This window comes from Galeopterus variegatus, unplaced genomic scaffold (assembly GCF_000696425.1).
Source record: "Galeopterus variegatus unplaced genomic scaffold, G_variegatus-3.0.2 Scaffold1528, whole genome shotgun sequence".
NCBI lineage: Eukaryota > Metazoa > Chordata > Mammalia > Dermoptera > Cynocephalidae > Galeopterus > Galeopterus variegatus.
Window position 1 is genome coordinate 133,049 of NW_007727639.1, and position 13,097 is coordinate 146,145.

The window sequence follows — 13,097 nt, forward strand, 5'->3', positions numbered from 1 at the left end:
AGGATGGAATTGCCATTCACTGTGATGGAGAATGATATTTGAGGAGCAGCTTTTGATGTGAAGGCTAGGATCTCAGTTTTGGACCTGTTGAGTTTGAGATATCTTTTGTACATCTAAGTGGCAATGTCAGGTTTAATGGGAATAGGCTCCTGCTAAAGATTAATTTGGCAGAGTAAGCATATTTATGGTATTTAAAGACACGAGAACTGAATGAGATCACCATGTGAATGAGTAGATAGAGAAAACTTCAAAGGAGGGGACCCTGGAGCACTCCAAGTTTTATAGGCTAAGAATAGTGTAAGGAGACTGAGAGGGAGTGGTTAGAAAAATGGGAGGAAAATTATGAGTGTGTGGTATCTATGAAGCCAAGCAAAATAGGTGTTTTAAGGAGGAGAATGGTCATGCCAAGTTTTATAGGCTAAGAATAGTGTAAGGAGACTGAGAGGGAGTGGTTAGAAAAATGGGAAGAAAATTATGAGTGTGTGGTATCTATGAAGCCAAGCAAAATAGGTGTTTTAAGGAGGAGAATGGTCATGTGTGTCACATACTATTGCTAGATCAAGTACAGAGAAGCCTGAGGACTGACTGGTGGATTTAACAATATATACCATTGTAACCTGGTTAAAAGTAGGTGTGCTGCACTGATGAAGTCAAAAGCTTGATTGGGATAGGTTCAAGATTGAGGCCGGCCTGTGGCTCACTCGGGAGAGTGTGGTGCTGATAACACCAAGGCCATGGGTTTGGATCCTTATATGGAGATGGCCGGTTAGCTCACTAGGTGAGCATGGTGCTGCCAACTCAATGGTTAAGATCCCCTTACCCGTCATCTTAAAAAAAAAAAAAAGATTGATTGGGAGGGGAGGAATTGGAGAAGGTGAGTGTTAGATTGCTCTTTTGAGAAGTTTTGCTGTAGAGGGGAGCAAAACTGGCACAATAGTTGGAGGGGGATGTAGGGTCAGGAGAGTATCTTTTCCCCCCTTTTCTGAAAAAAATACATTATTACATGTTTGGATGCTAATGGAAAAAGTTCATTAGGTTTGATTCAGGAGAAAGAGGTGGAGAATACCTGGAGCAATAATACCCTTGGGTAAAAAAAAGAAGTGGTATTTTTTTTGTGTAAGGACTGTATTGGCTTTAGCTTAGAGCATGGCATCCATAGCAACAAGAGGGAAAGCAGAGTATATGTGCATAGGTACAGGAAAGTTAGTTAGATATGCTGTTAGAAGCTTGGGGAAGGTCTTTACATTTTTTTTTGGAAGAAATAGTAAGCAAAGTTATTAGCTAAGAGTAAGGATGGGAGAAGTTGTGTCAGGTTTGAGAAGAGAGGGGAAAGTGAAAAATATTTGATTGAGCTTCCAAATCAAGGTGAAGCTGAGTGGGGTCCCCAGTGGCTGGACTCTTCCAGCTGTGAGCAGGCTGCTTTGTGAATGGTCTGGGGACGTGTAGTATGTTTTCTAGGACTCAGTTATGTTATTCTTTCTACAGGTCATACTTGGAGAATACTCTGAAATTCATCATTACTGTATCTTCTAGTTGAAGACACTGCCCTATGAAGAATTGTTGTCTTAGATTTTTTTCCCCCTGTGTACTTTTTTCCAGGTATACATTTCAGATAGCATATAAACATTTATATGAGTACCTACTGTTTGTGCAAGGCCCTGGGCTAGACTCAAGGGATATAAAAAAAAAAAAAAAAGGATTCAGTTTTTGATGTTGAGAAGCCTGCACAATTTCATTTTATAAGACTATTTTTAGATTGGGTGTCAGTGAATTTAGAAATTTTCTCTCTGCTCTCATATTAGTAGCTATCAGTTTCCTTGGAGTAGTGGGTTCTAGTTTTTTTTGTTTACTTGCCTTATGTATTTCCTGAAACTTTCTAAGCTCATTCCTGATGTTTGAGGGAAATGAAAATTTAGGGGCATTAGGTGTCAGCCAAAATCTTGAAACTGTTAGTGCATGTGCTGCGGCACAGAGCTGTTAGAAACACTGGCAGCTCAGACAGTAAGCACCATCTCAGTATTCCTAAATTCCTGTAGGATTCCAGGCATTTCCAATCAGTATTCCCTGAAGAGACCCCATTGCTGGGGTTGATACTGAGCTGAAATATGTTGACTTTTTGAACATGTTATGAAATGCACTCCAGCCTTTTCCAGGAAGGATATAATTAGTAATTGCTTCATTTAGAAATCTTTGAAAACGTTTTATAGGAGAAGAACAGAAAACTTTGGACTTTTCTAGATCATTTGAAAAAAAAATTTGTTTAGATGCTTGCTTCCCGGAAATATAACAAATTTATCAAATTGTGGACATACCTGGATTTAGATATAATTCTGAATAATATTTTGTTTCTGGAAAGAAAGCTTTCTTATTATACTAGTTCTCTTTTTGTAGCAGTATTATGGTCTTAGCCTTTCTAAATTTCTCCTTTTGAAATTCAAAACAGTTCTTTTTGTCTTGAATGTATAACACTTTTTGAATAGTAGGGCTTCTTGGGACATTTCATGAATTCACTGCAGAAGAATATTGTCTTTGTGTTTGCATGATTGACTTGCCCTCAGTGTTTGTTCTTCAAAGCTGAAGCCCATCTTGAAATTATTTATTCTTAATGCTTAAAATAACTTGTCAGTTCCCCAATAATGAGCAAACTGGAGCACTTAACTCCTTGTTTACAAAATGAAAAGAAAAGGAAAGGAAACTAACAGAAGAATGTATATTGCAGGGTATTTCACTTGAGAATAAGAGTGGATAAAAGTTTCATGCAAAAGGGCCTTCCAAAATTTTTACAAAACATGTGGTTGTGAATATATGAAGATGAACTTTTAAAGAATATTAATTTTGCTACATTTACTTCAATTACTTTGCTTTCTAGTTTTTGTTTTTAGAAGTTAGTTATAAATTCCCAGGTTAGAAGAGATGATGAATTATAGCAGACATACAGAACAGGAGCAGCATTTGGATATTGGATAATCTCCTATTATATTTTCCTTTATGTCCTGCATAGTTTCTGATGAAGAACAATCAGTAGTATATGTTCCAGGTATGATTTTCTATGTTAAAATTTGGGAAGCTTTCATTGCTCCTTGAGTGGAAGGGGAAAATAAAACATTAGGACAACTTTGCAGGTAAAACTGGATGTAGAACAGTCTGTTGGAACCTAAAATTTGGTTTCTGAATATTTGTTTATTTATGTATTTTTAAAGTTTGACCGGTACGGGGATCTTAACCCTTGACTTGGTGTTGTCAGCACCGCACTCTCCCAAATGAGTTAACCAGCCATCCTATATAGGGATCTGAACCCGTGGCTTTGGTGTTATCAGCACTACACTCTCCCAAGTGAGCCACGGGCCGGCCCTTGGTTTCTGAATATTTGGCATGACCCTATTAAGGTTTGAAATACTGGCTTATTTTGGGGATTAGCTAGGTAAGTCAGCTTTTTTTTTTTTTAAAGATGACCGGTAAGGGGATCTCTACCCTTGGCTTGGTGTTGTCAACACCATGCTCAGCTAGTGAGCCAACCGGCCATCCCTATATAGGATCCGAACCTGTGGCCTTGGTGTTATCAGCACCGCACTCTCCCGAGTGAGCCACGGGCCGGCCCAGTAAGTCAGCTTTTAATGAACTTGTTATAATACTTCATGGATTAAGAAGGCACTATTTTATGAATAATAGCCTAAATTTAATACTTCAAAGAAAATATTAAATTTAATATTTTGATACAGGATTTAGGTAAGAGACTCTTTAAAGTTTATTGATTGTTACTAGATGAGTTGTACCATTGAAGATACCCTAGTTATGTGAAAAGAGGCCCTTGATTTCCTCTTAGTTATGTATGACACATTATAATTTTTTGGTTTTAATGTGACTTATGAATGTTCACAGCATCTTTTAAAAATATTTCAGTTGAATCTTTAATGTATGCCTTTAAAACAACTTTTTCATGATTCACTATATGTTAAGAGAGCTTTAAAATGAAGTTTATAAAGTAAAAGAGTTTTCCCCATCAGTTTCCATAAAGTACAGGATACCAAGGAAGAGGTTGAAGGGGGGAGTGTTTGAGAGGATGAGAAGATATGATATTGAAATCTTGTTTAATGGAAATCCTTAGGAATTTCTACAGAAGGAAATATGAGATCAAGACAGAAGTTGATGAGTCCCAAAGCTGATGTTAAAGTTAAGGCTTCCAGGGTAACTGATGCTTCAATTTCCATGGAGTCATTAAAAGGTGCAGGAGACTCAGTAGATAGACAGGTCAGTAATTTCTTATTTTTTTCTTATTCTCCAATATCTATAAATGCTGACCAATAAGGGTAGAGAGCCTTTGAAAATATATTAGGTGATCTGCAAGCATTCTTAAAAGATACAGAGGATTCTAGATCTTTTCATGAAGCTGGGTATGAATATCTAGATTACTCAAGGGTTTTGCTCCAAAAAATCTAGACTTGCTTTAAGCCTTCACTAAGAAAATGTATTATCTTCATATGTCTCAAAAGACTAACATTCTCATCTGTGTGACATGAGCAAATCAAATAGCCAAGAATTTTTTAAAAATTAAACATCCTTTATATTTGTTCTTATGAATTTGTTATTTAATGGATGAACCCTTTTATATAAGAAAGATACTTTATTAAAAGAAAGTTAGCCTGTGTTATTACTGTTGTTGTTATTTCCTTCACTTGGAAAATAATGATATAAAAATTCTTACTTTTTATTAGCCAATCATTGATTTCTCACTCGTCTTTACCTCTGTGATAGTATCTGTGCATTCCTTAGGTGCATGTCCTATGTGACTAGTTTATTTTACTTTACTTTTTGTTATATTTTCTCTCCCTAACCAGAGTTTAAGTTATGTTTTGGAAACTGTGACCTGTGGGCTGAGTCTTCCCACTGCCTGTTTAGTAAATAAAGTTTTGGAACACAGTTATGCTCATTCTTTTACATATTCTCTACAGCTGCTTTCATGTTACAATGGCAGAGTTGCTACAAAGACTGTATGCTACCAAGCCAAAAACATTTACTATCAGACCCTTTGTAAAAAGTTTTTCAATCCCTGCTTTATGTTCTTGAAGACATTTCCAATATCTAGTTTGTTACTGGAGATTATGTTTAGTAGTGTACAAGATTTAGATGGGCTCAAAAGTCCTACCTGTGTTACTTGTATCCCTAATGTATCCACTTTGCACTGGGGTGTGACTGGTTGAATTTGCAAGTTCTCATCAAAAATTGAAAATGCTTTTTTCACATAATGGTTTGTTTATTTTATATTGAACAATAACCTTCTGTCAGATTAAGTCCATATTTTTGTTTTATTGACTTATTGGCTATAACTCTTGGTTGGGTTATTTCAGTGGCTTCTTTAGAGATACTAATGTACTGTTTAACTTATCACAGCCCATTTTCAAGTGATATTTTCCCATTTCACCTATAGTTTAAGGACCTTTCAACAATATACTTCATTTCTTCCTTTCTGACTTTTGTGATATTGTTGTCATACATGTTACTTCTATGCACAACCCCCAAAATATGTTACTACTTTTGCTTTAAATAGTCAACTGTCTTTTTTTTCAAATTGAGATATAATTCACATATCATAAAATTTACCCTTTTAAAATGTACAATTCATTGTTTCTTTGTTTTTTATTCAGCATATTCACAGAGTTGTGGATCAGTCACCACAATCTAAATCTAGAACATTTTTTTATCACCTTAGAAAGAAACCCCATACCAATTAGCAGTCACTCCACATTCCCCATTCATCTTAGCCCCTAGCAACCATTAATCTACTTCTACTTTGTACAGATTTGCCTATTATGAACATTTCATATAAATGGAATCATATTATGTGGCCCTTCATGACTGGCTTCTTTCACTTAGCATAATTATTTCAAGGTTCATCTGTGTTGTATCATTACTTCATTCCTTTTTATCGCTGAATACACATTTTGTTTATCCATTCATCAGTTAATGAACATTTGGGTTCCACTTTTTAGTTATTATGAATAATCCTGCCATGAACATTCATATGCAAGTTTTTGTGTGGACATATGTTTTCTTTCTTCCGTGGGAAATAATACATTTGTTTTATTTTATTTTTCTTTATTTTATTTTATTATTACACAATGTAAACATTTTTCTGTGGCCCTTTACTAATTTCTCCCTAACCCTCCCTCCTTCTTCCCCTTTCCCACCTCTGGTGCCCTCAGTTCTGTTCTCTCCTTTTGAGAGTTCAAGGAATTATTGTAAATGTTGTATCTTTCTTTTCCTTTTTTGCGTATTTATTTATTTTTTCAGCTCCCACTTATGAGTGAAGACATGTGGCATTTCTCTTTCTGTACCTAGCTTATTTCACTTAACATAACTTTCTCTAAGTTCATCCACGTTGCTCAAAGGGCAGAATTTCATCCCTTTTTTAAAATGAATATAGATACTTATTTATAATATAGATACATGGTGTATATAAATATTGTAATAATTTATATCTAAAATATTACCTGTATCATATATTCCCTTTTTTTTCCTAAAAGGGAAATTTATTTAATGTAAATGCGTATATTAATAAAAAAGAAAGATCTCAAATAACAGTTACCTTTGCACCTTACAAAACTAGAAAATGAAGAGCAGACTAAGTCCAGACCTGGCAAAGGAAGTAAATAATAAAAATTAGAGCACAGATAATAGAAATAGAAAATAGAAGAAAAATAGAGAAAATCAATGAAACCAAAAGTTGGTACTTTGACATGATCCACAAAATTGACAAACCTTTACCTAGATGGACTAAGAAAAAAGAGAGGAGATTCAAGTAAAATCAGAAATGAAAGAGGGGTCATTACAATAGAATTTACAGAAATCAAAGGGTTATTAAGAGATGCTATGAATAATTGTTGGTCAGCAAATTAGATCATCTAGATAACATGAATAAATTCTTGAGGTGGTAGCCTCACCTACCAAGACTGAATTATGAAAAAATACAGGGTTTGAACAGAACTATAACTAGTAAGATGAGTGATTATTGTTTTTTGGATTGCTGATACAGGACATCCTTGAGGATTTCTTGCAGGGCTGGTCATATGGTAGTGAACTCCTGCAGTTTTTGTTTGTTTGGAAAATACACTATTTCTCCCTCATTTCTGAAGGATGGCCTTGCTGGACATGGTATTCTTGGCTGGAAGTTTTTTTCTTTTAGTATTTTGAATATATCATCCCATTTTCTTCTGGCCTATAGAGTTTCTGTTGAGGAATCTGCTGTTAGTCTGATAGGGGCTCCCTTATAGGTGACTTGATTCTTTTCTCCTGATCCATTAAAGATTCTCTCTTTGGGGCCGGCCCGTGGCTCACTCGGGAGAGTGCGGTGCTGATAACACCAAGGCCCCGGGTTCGGATCCCATATAGGGATGGCCGGTTCGCTCACTGGCTGAGCATGGTGCTGACAACACCAAGTCAAGGGTTAAGATCCCCTTACCGGTCATCTTTTTAAAAAAAAAATAAATAAATAAAGATTCTCTCTTTGTCTTTGACATTTGCCAGTTTGACTAAAATGTGCCTCGGAGAGGATCTTTTTGGGTTGAATTTGTTCTGGGATATTTGAGCCTCCTGGGTCTAAAGGTCTGTGTCTCTCTCTATACCTGTGTGGGAAATTTTCCATTATTATTATTCCATTGAATAGGTTTTCCATGCCTTTTTCTTTCTTCTCCCCTTCTGGAACACCCATAATCTGAATGTTCGTGTGCTTAAAGTTGTGTTCTAGCGCTCTTAGATTTTCTTCATTTTTTAAAAATTCTTTTTCCTTTTTTATGTCTACCTAGGTTATTTTAAAAAAGCTATCTTCAAGATCAGAAATTCTTCTGCTTGTTCTAGCCTGCTGCTTAAGTTCTCAGTTGTGTTTTTATTTTGTTGAGTGAATCTTTCAGTTCCATGAGTTCTGCTGCATTCTTTTTTTAAGGTATTAATCTTCTTGTAAATTTCCTCCTTCATATCCTGTTTTTTTCCTTGTTTCATTGTTGTCTGTGTGTTCTCCTATCTCAGAGAGTTTCCTTAAGTGTTGCTCAGAATTCCTTTCCACTGACTACAGGATTTTCTGCTCTATAGGGTCTGGTATTTGAGAATTACTGTATTATTTTGTGGTGTTATATTCTATTGAGTTTTCATATTTCTAATATCCCTACATTGATGTCTGGTCATCTGGTAGAACAGTTGCTTCTTCTGTTACTCTGGAGTGGGCTTTGAGGAAAGAGACGTCCTCTTCTTTTTCCGGTCTCCACTGGTGACTCTCTCCTTGTGTCAGTGCAGTCAAGTGTCTGGCAGGCCACTTGCGTGGCAGCTGTGGCTACTGCTGTGGCATTGAACAGCTTTTGCAGCAGTTGTGACTGTGGCAGCGGCTGTTGTGGGCCACCTGCGTGGAAGTGGTATTTTCAGTGTGCTCCTTGCCTTCTTCTGGGCAAGGGATAGTACCCTTGGCTCCTGTCTAGGACCCCAGCCATGCTCTGCTGCTTGCCTGCTTCCAGGTGGACAGGGCTGCCCTTGGCTCCTGCCTAGGACCCTGGGTGTACTCTGCTGCTTGCCTGCTTCTGGGTGGAGGTGGCTCTATGTTTTCAATTGTCTTAGCTAGAAGTAGAATTGCTGGGTCAGATGGTGATTGTATGTAACCTTTTGACAAGGTGCCAAACTGTTTTCCAAAGTGGGTACATCATTTTACATTCCCACTAGCAATGTATGAGGATTCCGGTTTCTCTGCATTTTTGCCAATATTTATGTCCATCTCTTTGATGATAGCCATACTAGTGGGTGTGAAGTGGTATTACATTGATTTGCACTTTTCTGATGACTAAAGATGACAAACACCTTTTTATGTGCCTCTTGGCCTTTTATATATCTTCCTCATATATCTAGTCAGAGCCTAATTGAGTTATTTTTTTTTTATTGTTATAAGAGTTTTTATAGATTCCATCTACAAGTCCCTTATCAGATATACAGTTTGCTAATATTTTTTCCCATTCTGTGCATTGTTCTTTCATTTTCTTATTGGTGTCCTTGTTGGTAAGCACAAATTTTGATGAAGTTCAATTTGTTGTTTTCTATTGTTTCCTGTACTTTGGTGTCATATCTAAGAAATCATTACCTAATCCAAGGTCACAAAGATTTATGACTATATTTTCTTCTGAGAGTTTTATAGCTTTAGCTTTTACATTTACTCTTTGTTCCATTTTTGAGTTAACTTTTTTATAAGATGTGAGGTAGTAACCCAACTTCATTCTTTTGCATGTGGATATCCAGTTGTCTCAGCACCATTTGTTGAAAATATGTCCTCTCCCTTTTGATTATCTTGGCATCCTAGTGAAAAATCTGTTGAACATAAATGTAAGAGGTTATTTATGGACTCTCAATTCTATTTCATTGATTTATATTTTTTTATGCCAATACCACACTGTCTTAATTACTATAGCTTTGCAGTAGTTTTGGAATTGGGAAGTGTAGTCCTTCAACTTTGTTCTTTTTCTAGATTGTTTTGTTATTCTGGGTTCCTTTGTGTTTCCACAGGAGTTATATAGACTCTGCAAATATTTTATGCTTTTTGATACAATTATAAATGGAATTGCTTTTAAAATTTTACTTTCTAATTGTTCACTGCTAGTGTATAAGAATACAGTTTATTTTTATGAATTGATATTGTATTCTGCAACCTTGCTAAACTCGCTTACTTCTAACAGTTTTTATTTTGGGGAATTGCTTACAATTTCCTATATATAAGGTTATGTCATCTGTTAATAGTGATAGTGTTACATATTCCTTTCCAATCTGGATGCCTTTTATTTCAATTGCCTTTTAAGGAGATTTTAAAAATGCACCAAAAGTGTTTCAGATCTACCCGCGTAGTTGCTATTTCTGATATTTTCATTCTTTGTGTACATCCAGATTTCCATTTGGTATTTTCTGTCTGCCTAACAGCTTTCCTTTAATATTATTATAGTGCAGATACACTGGGAATGATGCTTTTCAGCTTTTGTATGTGTGAAAAGTCTTTATTTTTCTTTCATTTAAAAAAATTTAAAAACTGATGCTTTTCAGCTTTTGTATGTGTGAAAAGTCTTTATTTTTCTTTCATTTAAAAAAATTTTAAAAATTTTTTTATTTTTAAAAGATGACCAGTAAGGGGATCTTAACCCTTGACTTGGTATTGTCAGCACCACACTCTCCCAAGTGAGCTAACCAGCCATCCTTATATAGGGATCCAAACCCATGGCCTTGGTGTTGTCAGCACCACACTCTCCCAAGGGAGCCACGGGCCGGCCCTTTCTTTCATTTTTGAAAGTTATTTTTATTGGTTAGAGAATTCTGAGTTTATAGCTTTTTTTCTTTCAGTATTTTAATGATGTTGCTGCACTGTTGCCTGGCTTGAGTTGTTTTTGAGAAGTCTGTTGTCATTCTTATTTTTATTCCTCTTGTGTGTGTGTGTGTGTTTGTGTTTAAATTCTGACTGCTCAACATGGATGGAACTAGAAACCATCATGTTAAGTAAAGTAAGTCATGCACAAAAAGACAAATACTGCATGGTATCGCTCATGTGGAATCTTAAAAAAAAAAAGCAGTTTTCATAGAAGTAGAGAGTAGAATAATAGTTATCAGAGATGGGGTAGGGGGAGGAAAGGAGGAAAAGTGGTAGATTAATGGTACAAAACTATGTTGTCTCCAGTATATGCATATATTGAAACAGCGTACTGCACTCCACAAATATGTGTAAGTAAATGTTCAAAATATTTTGAATAAAGTAACATAAAAAAAATTCTGGCTGCTTTTAGGATTTTTTCTTTATCATTGCTTTTGAGCAATTTGATTATAGTATTCTAAATGTCTCGGGTTTGTTGAGCTTTTTAGTCTTGTGGGCTTATAGTTTTCATCAAATTGGGAAATTATGCAGCCATTATTTCTTCAGATATTTTTGTATTTCCTTCTCTCCCCTTTTTCAGTGACCTCACTTACACAAATATTAGGCCACTTGAAGTTACCTCACAGTTCTCTGATCCACTATTAATTAAAAAAAAATTTTTTTTGTCAGTCGCTGTTTTTGGTGGATAGTTTGTATTGCTATTTCTGTGTCTTCAAATTTATTCATCATCTTCTGCCATGTCTGATCTGCCACTAATCTCTGCCAATGTATTTTTCATGTGAAACGATGTAGTTTTTATCTTTAGAAGTTCAGTTTGGGTCTTTAATTTTATATCTTCCATGTCTCTACTTAACACACCCAATCTTTTAGCTTCTTGAACATATGAAATATAATTATAATAACTGTTTTAATGTTCTTATCTGCTAATTCTATCATCCAAGTCATTTATGGGTAGGTTTTGATTGAGTAATTTTTCTCCTAATTATAAGTTGTATTTTCCTGCTTCTTTGTCTACCTGTTTATTTTTTACTGGATTCTACCAGATAGTATGAATTTTATCGTTCTGGGTTCTGGATATTTTTATGTTCCTAGAAATAATCTTGAGCTTTGTTTTGGGACAGTGTTCAGTTATTCGGAAGTAGTTTGATTCTTTCCAAGCCTGAGTTTCGCTTTTAAAGGTGGCACCTGAGCAGCTAGTATAGAGCTAATATTGCCAGCTATAGGCAATACCCTTCTGAATACTCTTCCTGATACCCCTTAAATTACAAGGTTTTCTACTCTTGCTGTTGGGAACATGGACTATTCTTTACAGTGTGTTAGCAACAGAAATTATTCCCTCTGTTCACTTTGGGTTCTTTCCCTGGCTTTGGGTAGTTTCTTCATGCACACATATTAATCAGTACTCAGTTGTCGACTCGAAGGGAATCTTCAGATCTCTGGAGCTCTCTTTCTATGCAGCTGTATTCTCTCCATTACTCTGCACTGCGAATCTAGAAACCTTGGCTTTCCTGAGCTCCAAGCTCTGTCATCTCAACTTAGAGAGATTGTTGGGCTCTGTTTGGGTTTACCTACCTTACTCTCTGAAAACTCTCCACAGGCAGTTAGCTTGGACAATAGTAAGGCTCACCTTGTTTGGTTCCTCACTTTCATTGAATCATTACAGCACTGTATTTCCTGTTGTCCAATGAAAACTGTTGTTTTATATATTTTGTCAGGTTTTTTGCTTGTTACTGGAAGTAGAGTAAATCTGGTCCCTGCTACTTCATGGCTTATCAGCAACTTCTTCCATTACCAAATCCAGTGCCTTCTTTCCCCAGTCTATTTGATTTTTTCAGTCGTTAACACTGTTGATCTTGCAGTCTTCTTGAAAGTTTTTCTTTACTCTTTTCTCCCACACTATTAAATGCTTCTGATTCTCCTCTTGTCCTTTCAAATGCCAACTTTAATGTAAATTAAATTAAAATCGAATTAATTAAAATTAAAATGAAATACAAGAGGTCTTCAAAAAGTTCATGGAAAGACGCATATTATCTTTTAATTCCATTTTTCCATGGACTTTTTGAAGTATCTTTGGACTAAATTTCTTGGATTTGTAGATGACTTTTCTCTTTTTTTTTGCTTTTTAATTTTTATTTTAAAAAATTTTTATTGAATCAAAACTGCTTATACATATTTGTGGGGTCCAACATTGAGATATGTTGATCAAATCAATATTACTAGCATATGTATTGTTACAAATCATACTTATTCTTTATGCCCCTTGACCTATTTCACCCCTTTCCCCTCTAGTTACCTTAGATTTCTTCTCTCCTTCTGAAAGAATAGTGGTTACTCTCTTGATTTCTTGCCTAGATGACTTGTCCGATGCTGAGAGGTGTGATCAGATCCCCCAATATTATCATAGAGCAGATGCTTCTTCTGTTACTCTGGAATGGGCTTTGTGGAGAGAGACATCCTTCTCTTTTGTTTATCTCTGCTGGTGACTCTCCTTGTGTCATTGCACTCCAGTGGCTGGTGGACCATCCGAATGGTGGTTGTGGCATCTAGCTGCTTTCACGGCAGCCATGGTTATTGTGATGGCTGTGGAGGGCCACCCACATGGAGGTGATGTTTTTGGCATGCTCCTTGGCACTGGCGGTATGCTTGGTTGTGTGTGGGAGGGTCCAGTCCCCAGGTCCCCAGGTGGGCCCCAAGGCCCTGGCATGGTGTGCCTGGTTGT

General features: G+C 36.1%; 1 protein-coding gene across 3 annotated transcripts in view; it reads left to right on the forward strand.

Annotated features, from left to right (window-relative positions):
* The first annotated feature begins 4,111 nt into the window (after positions 1 to 4,111).
* The window catches only part of KIAA1328 (KIAA1328 ortholog), a 227,412-nt gene continuing 218,426 nt past the window's right edge, over positions 4,112 to 13,097 (forward strand). For all 3 annotated transcript variants that reach the window (XR_550841.1, XR_550842.1, XM_008577535.1), the window contains exon 1: positions 4,112 to 4,248. Coding sequence is in view for 1 of the 3 variants with exons in the window: in XM_008577535.1 (XP_008575757.1) it covers positions 4,126 to 4,248 (123 nt within the window). In the remaining 2 variants the exon portion in view is untranslated. The remainder of the gene's footprint in view (positions 4,249 to 13,097) is intronic.